The sequence below is a fragment of the Antechinus flavipes genome, chromosome 4, assembly GCF_016432865.1.
Source record: "Antechinus flavipes isolate AdamAnt ecotype Samford, QLD, Australia chromosome 4, AdamAnt_v2, whole genome shotgun sequence".
NCBI lineage: Eukaryota > Metazoa > Chordata > Mammalia > Dasyuromorphia > Dasyuridae > Antechinus > Antechinus flavipes.
Window position 1 is genome coordinate 44890468 of NC_067401.1, and position 16804 is coordinate 44907271.

Below are 16804 nucleotides of genomic sequence, written 5' to 3' on the forward strand. Positions count from 1 at the left end.
CCTGCCATTAGTAAAGTATAAGATATTTAATTTTAAAAAACCCTTATCGTAATGAAGAGATGATATTCCGCTGATGGAAATAATAATACCTCTCGTATTGGAGATTATCCTGAGCATTTTCTTAGGGAGAAGTAAAGGAGCTGAGAGAATAATTAAAGTCCTGTTTCCATCGCTGTTACTTTGGAATGCATTCTATGATCACTGCTGAAATTATTCCTGCTATTAGTAAAGTATAAGATATTTAATTTTAAAAAACCCTTGTCGTAATGAAGAGATGATATTCTGCTGATGGAGATAATAATACCTCTCGTATTGGAGATTATCCTGAGCATCCCAGAGCCCTTTGTTTCACAACTGCACTGTAGGCCAAATTTAATCATATCTGCTTGGTTCTTTTTAACACTTGGTGTTAACTCTATGGTGTCTTTTAGGTAGCACCAGGATTACAGGTGGACCTGCAGGTGGAGATCTTTGCCATGGCTGTTGGAGAGAATGTTCACAAGGGATTAGGAACCATTTCCTACAACATTGAGATTATAACTGAACATGAAATTCTACTTTTACCTGTGGAGGCAAATATCCTTTGAATCTTGGTCTAGCGACAAAAGGCCAAGGAAAAGCCACAATCCAGATTGACATTACTACAGTTAGAAAAGGGGCAAACTCACCTCTGGAGTCCCCAAAGATTTCTGCTTTGGGTCAAGAAGGGAGTTTGTAAGCTTAGGGTGGAGTGATTACTCTTTCATAAAAAATAGCAATAAAAGGAAAGGAAACATAAAATGGTAGCTCAATGGGACTAGCAGGATCAAAAAAATATGGGTTGATTTTAAATTTTTACAAGAGAATAATGGGTTTAAAAAGAGAAAGGAGATTGGGGAATGCAAAAGAGAACAATTGACGGAGGAGAGGATTTCTGCAAGGAAGTTGAAAGACCAGATTTTTATAGTAAAGACAAGGCCAATTGCTGAGATATAAGGTGAGGGACCTTCTACCATGACCAAAAAAAAAAAAAAAACAACCCACACTTGTGTGAAAAAACAAATTGGGGTTGTCTTGACAAAGGACCAGTTTGACAGATAACTGACAATTGAACCATGCTCCAGTCTCATTTCATATGGTCACAGTTTGAGCTATAACTGACCTGATCACTTGAACCAATGAAGTTTCTCATTCTCTTTGCCTGAATCTATTCAAGTTTTTTCTTATGTGGATTACAGGTTGACTACATGTTAGTTGGAACCAAGGCTTTAACAGTAGAAAGAAAAGATCTAAGAACTTTCCTCTTTTTTTACCTATTCCATTGCCAATTATAGACATTTTTCAGGTAAATACAGATATCTGTAGGTATGATATAGATTTCCAGGTTTAGAATTAGAGGACTGGAGATGAGGATGTATGTTATGCTGCAAAAATTATATACCTTTAACAAGTATCTTACCAGTTTTAACATCTATGACTTATGACTCGAGACCAGATGATTTTCCCATGGGAAAAGAAAATCCATCAGTTCGTAATATTTCTCTAATCACCAAGTCTTATCAAGTACCTCTTGTGAGTAATATCCAGGAAATGTGCTTTTAGACTCAGTATTCAATATATTTAATCAATTATTTCAAATTCTAGTCTTGGACTTATCAATTAGTATTAAGCACCCACTATGTATCAGGCACTAAAAGATATAGTATAAATATTAACTTTGACAATAAGAGAATCAAGCTTGTTGCTGTCCTTGTAATCTTTGTAATCTTGTTCCATACTTTTGACAAAAATGAACTGTTTTTACATTCAAAAAAGCATCAATGAAGATTACCAGCATGTAGTTTATTAGTAGATCCTGTTTACTCATAGACATTAAGACCTCAGATTCAAGAAAATGTATGTGATATAAATAGTGTACAAAAATACTCATTCTGAAATCCTAATTTATCCTAATAATTTAAAACTATTCACCATTTAATGAACAGTTTTCATGTTCTGGGCTCATGAGATGTCACTTTTCACTTGTCCTAAAAAAGATGTAAAGGACTATGTTTTCCTTGCTAATTTGTTACTGGAAAGCTGGGCTAATATCAGGTTTCTTATTTTTAATTCTTGCACATTAAATATGCAGATGTATTTTAATCAATATAGACTTTAAAATCATATATCATCTTCAAAACCAAGTAAATCTATTTCTCCAGTACTTTCTCCCCCACCTTAATGCCAATGGTGGTGAAGAGCTCTTATACTAAAAAAACCTTTCAATTTGAAACACTGGACTTAAATCATTTGTAAGATGCATCAGGAGGATTTAGTCTATATACATGAAATTGTTTTTCAGATCTCTCAGTGCTATTGTCACAAGCAGAACGAAAATAATATGAATTTCAATGAATTTAATTACAGATGTGATCGTCAGGCTACCTGCTGCAAAAAAGAAAACTAATCTTCATCTAGCTTAGGCATCTTAGAGCTATCACTACTGATGCAGTTGGTCCACTTGTATTTCTCTTTTTAAGTTATCCAGACAGTGTCTTGGGGAAAGCTGTCCTACTGTCTACCAGAAAAATACTTAATAAAACACCTTTGTACAAAACGTTGTGCATTTCTTTCTGTTTAGCAGAAGTTGTCAGTCTCAAAGACATCCAAATGTTTTGAACAAAAAGCCCCAACTCAGCTCATTCTTGGTCAAACCACTATTGTTACATGCCATTCACATGTGTATCCTCATCTTTCCTGACAGCTGCTAATGAATAAAATGGTTCAGAGGGCAAGCAAAATTAGCAGGAAATACTTTTAGATTGTTTTCTGGGGTTTGTCTTGATGACATCCTATTAAAACCACTAGAACTACACATGAAAAAAGTACCCATTTCATAAATGACAAGCAAGGTTGAAAACAGGACTGGATTTTTAGGGAAGAAAGGATCATAGATACAACCTCATGAAAACAAAGGGATTTTTTAAAGCTCCAAAGGTTCTGACATTTTGAACATTTCACATGCTTGAAGATTCCCTGCACTTTGTTTCATTCACAAAAGAATAGCATCCTCTGGGTTTCACAAAGAAAAACCAAGGAAAAGTCATAGTGGCAAGATGTTTGTTTTATACTTTCTATAGTTCGTACTTTTACTGGTCCTTCATATCTATCTATGTACATGTTGCCTCAATTCACCTGCTCTCATTTGCTGTCAAGAATTTGAATGACTCTATACACTTACTCAGAGCTTGAAGTGAGTGGGAGCAAATTCAGTAGGAGAAATGAATCACTTGCTCTGCAGAGGTAACAATCACTTGCTCTGCAGAAGTAACAATCTCCTAAATAACACAGAAGTCCAAACTAGTTATGTTGTTATAACCTTTTTTTACTTAAAAATAAGTATTTCATTGAAAGAATAATGTTTTACAAAATACCAAAAAAAAAATGTCTGTAGGGTAAAAGGCATAAGAAATTCTCACTACATAAGCTTTTTAGAATGATAATTCCTTAAGGAAAGAAAAAAGATACTTTAAATGACCTTAGGAAAGTTTCCTAGTAGGCAAAAGATTTAAAAAAAAAAAACAAAATAAATAGCAACTCAGAATATTTGCACATGTCCAACAATCATGGAAATGAATAAATTGGAGTTACCAACAGTCCTTGAGTTTAAGGGTTCAAGAGTTCCTCTGCTAATAAGAATGGAGAAAAAAAAAGAACCAAAAAGAGAATCAAGAATGTATCTAGCCTTTGCCAATAAGGAAAGTATGAGGCCCTGCACAAATATTCTTAGTTAACTTTCCCTTTTGTGAGACAGATCCTCTCAATGTACTTTAGAAATTCAATGACTTTTTTTGTCATCTGGTACTTGAAAGTTCATGATTCAGAACTTTAAAAGTATCCATTTAGTCCAATCCCCTTCCTTTTACAGATGAAAAAAGAGGAAGATGGAAGCAGAATGGCAGCAGCACAGTGGAAATTTAAGTGTTTCCACTCAAATTGTTGTGTTTTTCCATGATGTAGAAGCCACATATTCAGGTCAGAAAGCTGTTTCTTCTAATTTGAAAGGCACAGTGAATGGCTAGATGAAAACAGCTCAGATGTTAGAGCTCTAAGTCAATGTCATAATCAGCTTCTCTCTCTTTTTCCTCTTCCGTTTCTTCTCTTCGAAATTGCTTGTAGCTTCAGAGAAAAATTCAATTTCATTTTTTGCCTCACATTCTCTCTTTAGAAACTCAAGTCCTGCCATATTGAATCCAATCACATCCTGGAGAGAAATAGAACATTAAAGAAGCTTAATTTGCTCGAGGGGAAAACTAACCAGTCTTCCTCACTCTCTTCTCCCAAGTACTCTATCTGTAGGATTATGTGGATCTTCAGGAGCAACTTGATCCAAGAGTGAGCAGTATTGGTCCCTAGTTACAGATGCCCTGGAATCTGTACCTATACACTGCAGCAAAAAGAGGTACTTACCCGGACTTCACTGACTTTAGAAATTGTTGTTTTCTTCAATTTTTCTATCACTGGTACAAGCATTTGGTTACTACTGATCTGCCCAAAGTGAATCCTACAAATAACAAGCAAAAAGAGTAATGTCCCAGAATGTCTTATCCTCTTCCAAAACAGAAAATGCTCCATACTGCTCCATCACTTAAAAATACACTGGATTAGGGATGGGGGAAAAAAAAAAACACCTTCTGATAAAGGTTATGTCTATATCTCACAATAGGGACTTAACACAGATTTGCTGAATTTAATTACAACTCCCACAGGAAGCATGAATTCCCTTGACTATACTTTTGACAAGTAACCACTCAGTCACTGTCTAAACAGATAAGCCTACCAACCTCCCACCTTCCCCAACCAAAAACCATCAAAACAGCATATTTTAGTTTAGCATAACAAGGCCTTCAGCCAACTGGAAGAGTTTGTGTTTGATACCACAGACAACAGGAAACCACTGGAGAATTTGGAGAGGTGCAGTGACATGGTCAAACTTTATATTAGGAAAATCCCTTCAACTGTTTGATTTTCAAAACCTTTCACAACCTGGTCCCAACCTTTAGTCTCATTACATATTACTCTCTTCCGCACTCTATGATCCAGTCAACCTCCCTTCTTCCCTTCAAATACCCAGCACTCCATCCCCTCTCTCCATGTCTCTGCAGTAGCCAGCCATGTTTAGATGAATTCTCCTAACCTCTATTTGAGTCAATACATCAATTACTTCTCTGAAGACTTATTCCAAGCAAAACCTATGTTCAAGACTTTGCTCATCCTCCCCACCTTTCCAAATTCTCTGCTATCTATTCTACATATACTTAGAGGTGTCCCTCCATAGAAAACCCAAGAGGATCAGATGGTTTGGTTGTATTTATTCTGTGTATACTTAGGTGTCCCTTTATAGAAAATCCAAGAAGAGTAGGTACTTTCATTGTTTTATCTTTATCTTTTTAAGGTCTTATCTATTATTTAAGAAATGAGCCGATCCTTTAAAAAAAAGTGTCTTTTGCAAATCAGATTATTATTCAAATAAATTCGTTTCAATACATATTAAGTATGTACTACACACAAGGCATCCAAAGGAAATTTCTTAAGATAAGCAACTATGGAATATGGGAAGGCTTCCTGAAAGGGGTGACACCTAAGAATTTAAAAGGTAAAGGTAAGTAAGAAGGACATTCTGACCTTTGAGGACAGTTGCTACAAAGGCAAAAAGGAAGGAATGAAGAATCTGAAAAACATTTAAGATAGCTTGACTGGAATGATGAATTCCTGAAGATAATGTAAAAGAAATCTGGAAAAGCAGACTGGGCTCACATGGTAAAAAACAAACAAACAAACAAATGTTAAATGCTAAGAAAGTTTGTGAAACCAACCCAGATTCAGCAAGGAATGCAACGATTCAGCAAGGGAATGCAACGGCCAGATCAGTGCTTTAAGAATGTGATTACGGCGATTGTGTGGAAGACAAATTGGAGAAAACAGAATCTTGTGAAATAAAAAGGAAACTAATTCAGGTTAGAGATGACAAGGTCCTAACCTAGAGTGATAGTGTGTAGAGGGCTGGAACTCTGGAAAAGTACACTTGAAACAAGGTCTTAACTCAGTGGAATTGATGAGATAATGATTCTCTAATTCACATACATACTTAGTACTTAGTATGGTGATGGTCTTCTAAGTTCACACATAATCAGTATGCTGTAATGATGTAATTACAATAAAGTATATAAGGGTTAAGAAGGACTGGAAGAGAGAAATTCTATCTTTGACTAGCCTCATGGTGGCCTCCTGCACTAAGATCAAGACTGGGCCAGAATAAAGAATCTACACTCTATTCTCAACCATTCTCTTGATATCTATCCTAATGAGACCAAGGCTGGTCCCAAGGACCTCCAGAAAGCTAGCCCGAATATTACAATGGTAAGAAAAGTAGGAAGATGTGAGAAATGCTGCTAGGGTGTAATCAATAAGATTTGTCAACCAACATTACAAATCTGAGTCATTAAAAAATGAAATTAAAGATGGTAGTGAATTCAAAAAAGGAGGGAAGTTTGGAGAATGGATGTTTTAGGAAGTGAAGAAAATGAGTTCCATTCTGTACCTGCAGAGTGAGATATTAATCCATCTGAAGATGTCCAGGTAACTAGACTTGACTAGAGTAAAATAACTTGGAATATTGCCAGTGAAGAAAGGAATACCAATGTTTCCAATGAAAACCACAGTAAGGGGGAAAAGGATATCAATACAGTGAAAACATAACCCAGAGCCACAGAAAATGCCGAAGGACCAAATGAGGCTATAAAAATCCAATATGAATACTTAAGATTAAGCATTTTCACAACAATTCATATCCTTTCACTACTTGTAAAAACTGAAGAAAAATAAAGGGCAATTCCAAGTACAGCAAAATAACTTGTTTATATGTGCATATGTACATATAAACATATATGTATACATCTTATCTCTGATTTTCCTTTGGCTGGGTGACACTACAATTTGGATTCTTGGGAAGGAAATATTACCTGAGGAGGAAGAAGAGGCACCGGCAAAGGAGTTCAATATCAGAGCCCAGCTGGAAAAATTCATCAAAAAGCTTCAGAATGTCTGGCACATATGAGAAAGGCAGCACCAGGAGGGCCTCCTCCAACTCACTTCAACAGCAAAGAGGAAAAAAAAGAGCATAAACAGGGTTGTTGTGATCTGAGCAAAAGCCTCACAGAACAAGAAATGTTTAGTAGAAAAACAGCTGTCCTCTGATAGATCAAATGTGATGCTAGAAATACAAAAAATCTCTAACTTGTATGAACACTCTTTTCATACGTACATATTAGAATTTCATATATTCCCACAAAAATCTAGATATCCATAAATACTAGGTCTGGACTCTTTAAGTCTCATCATTTTGTGTGTTAGTCATTTAACCTAGCACCCAAATCTCATTTTTTCCATCTCTTAAAACCTGAGCTACTGATCTCTCACAAACTGCTATGGGTCATCAAATGAGACACTCAGAAAGATGCTCGGAAAATTATTAGTCTTAGGGTGCTTAAATTATAAATTAGTAGTTGGCGCCTAGGTAGACATACTTCTTATACAGTAATCAACTAAGTGACTATTAATGTCCAGAAAAGAGTCCACACCAGCACAGTGATTAGTTTTTCATTTTAGAGTGTTTCATTTTAGGATCTTCCCTAGTGCTCATGTATTAGGTTCTTCATATGACAGGCACTCCAAAAATGCTGCTGATTTACATAGTTAAGTCCTGTTATGAACAAAATTTCCTGGAACCCACCTTGACTTGACTCCTTTAAACACTTCCAATACATATGCGGAAGGCTGTAAATGAATATAAAGAGTATCAGTAGTCAGATTTTAATTAAGTTCTCATTTTCTTCCTCTACAAAAGGTTCCCACCTCATCTGGGAGTGAGAAATAGGTATGTCTCAAGCATGGCTTAAGGCTGTCTTTCTCAGAGTGCAACCAGAACAAATAATATACAGGAGATTCTAAACAATAACTGTGAGCACCCAGAAATCCATCTATAATGCCTAACTAATGTTTAGAAGCAGACACAAATCTAGCTAAAACTTTTGAAGTTAAAATGTTTTTTCACCCACAAATAAAAAGTCCTTTTCCTTTCTGTCCTGAGAGGATGTGATGTACTCCTCAGAATGTCCAAAGGGAAATGGTGGAAATTCTGAAGCTTTACTCACCGAGATGTTTCCATAAGCCAACAAGATAGGGTTAACTGGCAGAGGAACCTGTGGAGAAAATAAGGATAAATATAATTATTCACCAGAGCCTTTCGTTAGATTAATGTCCATGCTGTATGATGACTTGGAAATCAAGAAAATATGGAACTAATTTCTGCCATATATAGCTGCCAGAATAATGTCTGATCCTCTGACATTTATAACCTATGAAGACTGAGTTAGCACCCTGGATACTTTAGAATGAGCCAGAGTCAGGATAAGCAAAAGTTCTTGGTCTTTATTCTTGGTCTTTAGGGGTAGAAGTGAATTGGAATGGACACAGGATCTCCGAGACCTTCCCTTTCCTCCTCTACTGCCAAAGTGACTCTGGCTTGTCTGACTCCACCCCCTAATCCTTCCCACAATTCTCTGTATACACCAAAAGATTGAACCAGCACAAAATAGTGGGAAGGGCCATTTTCCAAGCATATGCTAATAGAGTATTGTCCAATCAATAATTAGTCTTAAGTGCTTGGTTGTCTCACTTCAGTGCATCTGCTCAGAGTTTCAGCCCTTTATTGTAGTTGGGCATCAAAGGAAGACTATCCACCTCATTCCAAAATTTCCTGTACTTACTTTCTGTATGACACCATGCTTTCCTTCTTCTTTCTCTTCTCTCTGTTCCCTCAGGCCTTGTTCTTAATGTTTACATTATAAGGTTTCTCCCACCACATTTACCTCCTTTCCTTTGATCATACATATATCATCTCTCTCACCATATGACCCACTACCTCTATTCAGGAAACAACTGTACATAAACCCTCTTCCTGAATCAATGGCCCTTTCACCTCTTTGCCTGCAGCTTTACAAATGGCTTCATGTTCTTTCATCTTTGCAGTCTCTTCTCGGTATAACACAATGGCCTCCATGATTCTCTCAGCCTGAGCAGGACATACAGGAAAAAGGTTAAAACAATATATTCCACTAAAATCAGAAGGCATTTCCAATCTAAAAGGTCAGATTAAGATCCTTGCTGGATTAAGTTTAGCCACATGCAACTGGAAAAATACTACAACCTAGGCACTAAGCACTCAAATGAATGTACCTACAAGGGCCTCTGAACATTTAGGGACCTTTAGTTTTGATCAATGAGAAAGGAATCAGTGGTGTTCTTCACTCAGGCTGCACTGTCCAACATCTAAATCAGAGCAGCTGACAGGAATGCTCATGCAGGAAAACCAGTTGTTCCCTTTTATTCCCAGGCTGCTCTCTGTTGTTGGTTATAGTAAGAGTATTCTCCTCCTTATAATCACCATTTCTCTGCCACAAAAGGGCCTTTTCCTTGATAAGCTTAAGTAAAGCAGATCTGTAAGATAGCTGTGTCTGTACTAATAAAATAAGAACTCTCTATTTCTACACTAACTTACCGCTTTGACAGTTTCAACAGTTTTTTTCCCAGGAAAGTAAGTGTCACCTTGAGCTTCTCCAGGAACCTGTATTTAAAAAAAGAAAAGATTCTTTAAGTTCTTGTCACAAAAACTACAATATATGATTATTTAAATCCTTCTGGAACATTCCCCTCCTCAATAATATCTAATGTCTTTTTAAAAATGTATTCATTTTATTTTTCCCCAATTACATGCTAATACAACTTTTAACATTTTTAACACATTTTTTCCTCAACAATATCTAATATGAAGATCTAATTTCTTAAATTTCTTCCACATTTATCCCTCATGTCAGAAGTAAAAAACGTCAGAAGGAAAAAAAAAGTAAAAACAATTATTCAAACTCAAGGTTTACACTATTTATATTAATTATAACAACTCTGAGTCTTTTACAGTTTACAAAGCTTGTTCTTCACAAGAATCCTGTGACAGGAAATACAAATATTTCCATATTTCCACTTTGTAGATTAAAGTAGTGAAGGACAGGGAGATTAAGTGACAAGCTCAATGTCACACAGGTAGCTAAGTGCTAACATTGGAATTTATAAAGATATTTCTTTCATTCCAAGACAAACAATCACAATGAACTGTCAGTCATCTACAGGATTCCATTCTTATTATAGCCATGGGATTCTTTGTAGAGGAAGATGCAAAGATATATAATATTAATCTAGGGAACCTAATGCCTCTCTCTCCCACTTCCCCCAAATCAACTGGTTAAGGCTGAAAAATTCCCCTAGCAAGTTTGGGAATTTATTGCTTTAAAATAAGATAAGCTATAAACCTTAATTCTAGGAGGCAGAGAACTTTACTTACTACTGGCTGGTCTTCTTTAGCCACACTCTCTTCATACTCTGCTTCTCTTTGCTGCCAAGACAAAAAACACAATTTATTTAAGGGGCAGGGATTACTACATGAAAGTAGGCAATGAGATGCCTCAGAGAATATTCAAGTACTTTATAAAAGTGAGGTGAGCTCCCTGGCCACTGGAAGATGGTCTCTGATTGGTCATTCAGCAGTTCTAACCCCACAGGGTTAACACAGTCCTTCAGCAGGATTTCTCTGAAATATGTCCCAGTAATGCTAGGATGTCTGAAACTGAAGCTGACAGTCTTACCATCTCCTGCTCTTCCTCTAGGATGAGCGGTTCCTTTGTTCTCTCCCATAGTCTTAGGGATTTGTCATGGGATGACGATACAACGTAATCACCATTAGGACTAACAGCTAAGCACCATACTTCCTGGTGGTGGCCCTGGAGAAAATAAGAAGGCAAGTGAAGAAGGACAATAATTATTCATAATTTTTTACCCAAAATTTACATACTACAGGATCAAGACTCAAGAGCAGAACCATTCTAAATATAACTGGAACAGAATGGTCAGTACCTCCAAGGTCTGGATGTGTTCAAATCTGTCTGCATCCCACTGTTTAATCTTATGGTCTTTCCCAGCAGTGAAGAAAAGATGAGACTTGGACACAAATTGCAGACACATGATACTAAAAATGAAATAAATATGTATATGTAAGGCCCCAAGGTAGTGAAAAAAAAGCCTTCCAAAAGTTGTCAATAGCTAAAGCTATGAGTGGCTATCTCCCAGGAAAGCAATATAGTAGCCACTGGCCAGAGTGGACGTTTCTTTGCAAAGTAGAACATTGCTTGCATAAGGCTTCTACAGGATGTGGCCAACATGAGGAGTGACCCAGAAAGTGGCTTTGGAGTTGCTTTTGTGTGAAAGAACCATTTGCTTACCTGTCATCATGGGCAAAGAGGGATCTATGGCAGTCTCCAAAATCTAAGCCCCAGATTTTCACATTCCTGTCTGCAGAACCAGTTGCTATTAGTGCCCCATCCTATGAGGAAAGTTCAAGAAAGGAATTGTCAATATTAATTTCCACAGTACTATTAGGTTTCCAAAGTCCATTCCCCACAAGATCCCCTTGGATTAAGTGATCCCTTTTACAGAGATCCTTGAAAGTCACAGTAAGGGGGGATAAGATAGTTTGAAGCCATATCTTAAAAGAAGACATCAAAGAGTTCCCTCAACTAATCATTATCTCAGAATAGTCATCCTCTGATAGAGGACAATCAAGAGCTTTTGGAACCTTTAAAAGCTTTACTTACATAAGAGATGTCCATGCACAGAACAGGTAGTTTGTGACCATATAAAGAGAGAAAAAACTAAGTGGGAAAAAAAAAAAGGAATAACATTTTAGCTAACATCTTCAAAATAATGATAAAATTTGTCATACTAAGGTCTAAATGTAACAATCAGTACAATGCTTACTTTTTTCCAAGATGATCATGGTTTTAAATCCATTGTGTAGTCTAGTCTAGCAGACTGCCTTGCATGAGAGTTTCATAATATTTATTCAATTGAATAAATAACTGAGATGCCTAATAAAATTTGAAATCATTTAGAGCTCTTGCAAGTGACCACTTTACGGTAGTCCATAGTTCTGGGAGACACTGAAAAATTAGCTGCTATAGTTTCAATCCTGAGGCCCCTAAATACAAAGACTGCAAACAGGAGATATCTAATAAGCGCTTACTATAGAATTAATTATGAAGTATGTTTTCACTGACTTCTCTCTCCTCCCTGCCTCCTGGCTTCCTTCAAATTCCTGCTACAATCTTCTCTTTTACAAGAATCCTTTCCTGATCCCTTTAATATTAAGACTTTCTCTCTGTTGATTATCTCCAAGTTATCTTCTCTTTCTTGTTTGTACAAAATTATCTGCACAGTGTTTCCTCTATCAGACCGAATTTCTTAAAAAAACAGGAACTGTTTTTTTGCCTTTCTATGTATCTCCATGCTTGTTTATTTGACTTAAAAAAAAAAAAAAAAAAGAGAGAATGATTTTCTAGCATAGGTGGGGGCTTCCTTAGAATCTTAAGGACATGATATTTTTCCACCTAAGGATATAGTATACTTTGTTTTTAGCAAACCCAGTATATAACATGTTCATAAAGTAAATAAATAAGTGATTCACTTAAATTATTCAATTTATGATTATTTAAATAGAAATTTACATCTCTATCCCAACTCCATATAAAATTATTCAATTAACAAATATTTGATTTAAAAATCAGCTTTTTAAAGAAGCATTTCTATCCAACAGAGGAACACCTATATAAGAGGGAAAAAACAGCTATTTGATCATCAGTTCAAACCACAGTATCAGTGTAAATTGGCCCCATGGCTATACCTTTAAAGTGTCAACATAGAAGATTTTCACTGTGCAGTCCAGTAAAGACACAGCCAACAGCTTTTGATTAGGAGAGTAGCGTACACAGAGAACTTCCTCATCAAGCTGCAAAATACGGGTCTGCTTCACAGAAAGTCTAGCACCGCACATGAAGAAAACAAGATTTAAATGACTTTTGTGACATCATATAATGCTGAAAGTCTAGAATTGTGTTTTTAAAAAAATCTACTTTTGTATCTCAGACCATTACTCAAAAAACGATCACACACACCTTTTTTGGGCACAGTTTTCATCTTTCACCAACTCAAAATCCCAGAACTTTACAGATTTGTCAGCACCACCTGTTATAAAACCACGCTAAAAGACAAAGAACAAAAAATTTATTCTGGAAATCTAAGCATTTCTAGAAGGAAAGCCAAAGGCTGGTTCCAACATGGGATTCTAAAAAGTGTCTTCCTGTCTTAACGACATGATATGGAAATTTTTATTTATTTTTTTAAAATAACTTTTTATTGACAGAAGTCATGCCAGGGTAATTTTTTACAACATTATCCCTTGCACTCACTTCTGTTCCTATTTTTCCCCTCCCTCTCTCCACCCCCTCCCCCAGATGGCAAGCAGTCCTATACATATTAAATAGGTTACAGTATGATATGGAATTTATAAAAAAGGCAGCAATCAAGAGAAAAAAAATCTCCAGGATTATTGTATAGACATAAATATATTGAGAAATTCCCTATTGCAGCCTTAGCATTTGATAATTACTGGTTAAAGATCCAGACCACTATGCTTTGAGGAAGAGACTCTTCATGGAGTCTTTAATCTGGTACAGAGGTTTCTCTTCAGCTGCCAGTGCTCCCCAGTGCCCACCTCATTTCTTCTACATTTCTCTTTAACCAAAAACAGCAGATTGAGGGAAAATATAATTATTGGGACTTACATATTGCGACATATGACCCCCCCCCAAAAGAAGTTATTTTTGGTCTTTGAATGAAAAGATCACTTACATAAGGATTAACTATAAAGAAGCAGTAGGAAGGATCTTAAAACCAATACAAAAGAACTTATATTAACATGTATCTAAGTGAACAATGTCTTATCAAAGTATTCACTAAGAATCTGCACAACAATGCTTCCCATTCCTCAAAACACTTTTAAAAATGCATTTATTTGAAGCATACTCTTTTCACCTTTTTGTTGTTTTTTCTTTCTTTCTTGTGTTAGTTTTTCCTTTTGTTCTGATTTTGCTTTCACAACATGACAAATACGGAAATACGTTTAAAATGACTCTACATGTATAACATATCAGAATGCTTGCAGTCTTGGGAAGGGAGGACAAAAAACTTGGAATTCAAAATCTTACAAAAATGAATATTGGAAACTATCTTCACATGTAATTGGAAAAACAAAATACTATTAAGAAAAATAAATGCATTTCAATTTAGAAACACAAAGAAAACCAGTCTTTCTTTACTTCAATTATACCCCCCCCAAAAAAAAACTGTATTACCCAACTTATTCACCAGATATGGCTCTGAGTAATTTTTTGAGATTACCCTCAAAACCTAAAGCTTGGTCATTAATGACAATATTTGAAAATGTGCTGTTAGCAGTGATAATTCAACAAGTGTCCCCAAAATATTCTAAGCAGCCAAAGACTCACTAGATGAAAGGTATATGGTCTAATCAGGGGTCCTCAAACTACGGGTGGGCCAGATGCAGCAGCTGAGGACGTTTATCCCCCTCAGCCAGGGTTATGAAGTTTCTTTAAAGGCCTATAAAACAAATTTTTTGTTTTTACTATAGTCCGGCCCTCCAACAGTCTGAGGGACAGTGAACTGGCCCCCTGGTCTAATTATTTTGAAAAGATAACAATGATTTATTTGATCTAAGTTCTGGTACATTTACTTAAAAAAAAAAACAGTAATAATATTAATTTAAGAGTTTTGGCTCTAAAGTCTCAAGATACTTCTCAAAACAAGAACTTAAAGGCAATGGGGGAGAAGGGGGAGAAATAATCTGATAATAAGGTAGATAGATCTTATATAAGTAAGAAAATAAAAGAGAATTTGTTTCCTAAAAGATATTTTCATCTGGAAATGATATCATACAAGGAATCTCAAGATTTAGACCAAACTATGTCTGGAAAAAGGAATCTCTTGGCAAGGAAATCATGAGAAAAGAATTCATGGCTACTGCAAAGCATGACCTTAACAAAGGAGCCGTAAAGTTCTGAGGGAGAATCAAATGTTTAGTTACCTGATCTGGAGAAAGTGAAATTGACCATAAGGCTCCATCATGTGCATCAACTGTCTCCAGCAAATTTCCTGAAGCCAAGTCATAAAGCTGCACCTTCCCTGTCTAAAAAGATACACAAGAAGTAAGTACTCTGGGATTTGGTAGCATGTACATGACTGTGGACTGTACTAGTACTAGTATGCTGGATGACAAAGACACTTTTATCTATATCTAGTTTTCCAACCTTTAAAATGGAACACTAAGAACAGAGGATCTGGATAATCAAAATGAACCTAAGAGTGATCAACAAACATACAAGTGAATAAATGAAGGGCAAAGACAAGACTAAGTTGCCTAACTCACTTCTCCAAAGTGAAGTTATTTTGCCTGATATGCTAACAATGAGACTAATACTCTTACCATCATTTTCTACCTTTCTCCTTAACCTCAACTACCACAACCATCCTTTATCTCTTATCTTTCACAACCAAATTCCTAGAAAATTTACTTTATTAATTCTTTTCATTCATTTCTCAACCCATTATAATGTCTTCCAAGTTCCCTATTAAAAAGACTACTTTCCAAAATAATCAACGAATGATCTCTTAGCTTGTTTTCTATCCTTCTCATTCTCAACTTTTTACATGGTTGTAATACATGGTTGTAACAACCTACACTGCTGACCGCTCCTCTGGTCTCTTCTGCATTCACTTATAAGTAATGTCACTGTCCCCAATGGTGTGGTTTGTTTCATTTTGTCTTTCTATCCCAGCTTCTTGCACAATGTCTGGCACATACATGCTTGATTAACTGACTGGCTGACTGGATGCTGAGGCAAATGAAAAGAAAAGAATATCAATGTGGCTTAGTAGAATGAGTATTTGATAATGGATCATGAGTGATCCTAATTATGACATTGAACAAATCATTTAACCTCAGTTTAAGTCTCAGTTTCTTCAACTATAAAACAGATAATACCATTCCTTACACACCTCCTAAGAAATATGAGGCTCAAATAAGATAACATGTCACTTCTTTCCACTAAACCAAGATGAATGTTAAATTATAAAGCACCACACAAATATAATTTCCTTTAACTTTTAAAATTACCTTTTAAATTACAATGAGATTTTCAAACTGAATGATCTAACAACCAAAAGTTGATGAACCTATATCTTTCTTATTATGTGCTGCTGGTTAAAGATCTAACTGCTTCTAATTACATAAAGAAGGACATTTCATAAAATGATCTGAAAAAGCTCTAGAAATCCAAAACAAAGCATTTGTTTACCTTTGTTCCTATTATCACCTGTCGATCTCCAGGAACAAATAATGAACAGAGGGCATATTCACAAGTCATTGTCCGAATACACTGCAGTGTAGACCTATAAAAAGAAAGAGAAAATCACAGGATCAGAGATTAGTGCTGGGAAGGTCTTAAAGGCCATCTTCCTTCACTTCCTAATTAAGTAAAGATAAAACCTTTTCTCTCAGACAAAGGGAAGAATCACCCATCTCTACTATATTCCACTATCTTGATCCTGAGTCTCTAAAGCTTCAAGGAACCTCAGATGAAAGTTCATTAGTAGGCTAATTTGATCTTTTATACATATTATATAAGTTGGTCTTATAGGTCTCAGCATTAAAGCCTTAATAATTCAAGGCTCAAATACACTTTTTTAATATCTTTGTAATATACTATTATTCCATGTAGAACTTTTAATCCCTTGTGAAAGACCTTTCTTAAGCAATCAAAGAAAG

General features: G+C 35.8%; 2 protein-coding genes across 2 annotated transcripts in view; one reads left to right on the forward strand and one right to left on the reverse strand.

The window, feature by feature from the left end:
* The window catches only part of SPAG17 (sperm associated antigen 17), a 249501-nt gene extending 246926 nt beyond the window's left edge, over nucleotides 1-2575 (forward strand). The window contains 3 exon segments of the mRNA XM_051992887.1: nucleotides 432-576; nucleotides 1439-1551; nucleotides 2386-2575. Coding sequence (XP_051848847.1) covers nucleotides 432-576; nucleotides 1439-1551; nucleotides 2386-2391 — 264 coding nt within the window. The 3' untranslated portion in view covers nucleotides 2392-2575.
* A 296-nt stretch (nucleotides 2576-2871) lies between these two features.
* Nucleotides 2872-16804, reverse strand: part of WDR3 (WD repeat domain 3) — a 30642-nt gene continuing 16709 nt past the window's right edge. The window contains exons 12-27 of the mRNA XM_051992889.1: nucleotides 16335-16428; nucleotides 15065-15166; nucleotides 13077-13162; nucleotides 12806-12941; nucleotides 11721-11777; nucleotides 11349-11449; nucleotides 10984-11095; nucleotides 10716-10850; nucleotides 10415-10465; nucleotides 9578-9643; nucleotides 8999-9091; nucleotides 8172-8219; nucleotides 7751-7794; nucleotides 6981-7109; nucleotides 4429-4522; nucleotides 2872-4222 (exon numbers count right to left, since the gene is read on the reverse strand). Of these exons, the coding sequence (XP_051848849.1) occupies nucleotides 4067-4222; nucleotides 4429-4522; nucleotides 6981-7109; nucleotides 7751-7794; nucleotides 8172-8219; nucleotides 8999-9091; nucleotides 9578-9643; nucleotides 10415-10465; nucleotides 10716-10850; nucleotides 10984-11095; nucleotides 11349-11449; nucleotides 11721-11777; nucleotides 12806-12941; nucleotides 13077-13162; nucleotides 15065-15166; nucleotides 16335-16428 (1504 nt within the window). The 3' untranslated portion in view covers nucleotides 2872-4066. The remainder of the gene's footprint in view (nucleotides 4223-4428; nucleotides 4523-6980; nucleotides 7110-7750; nucleotides 7795-8171; nucleotides 8220-8998; nucleotides 9092-9577; nucleotides 9644-10414; nucleotides 10466-10715; nucleotides 10851-10983; nucleotides 11096-11348; nucleotides 11450-11720; nucleotides 11778-12805; nucleotides 12942-13076; nucleotides 13163-15064; nucleotides 15167-16334; nucleotides 16429-16804) is intronic.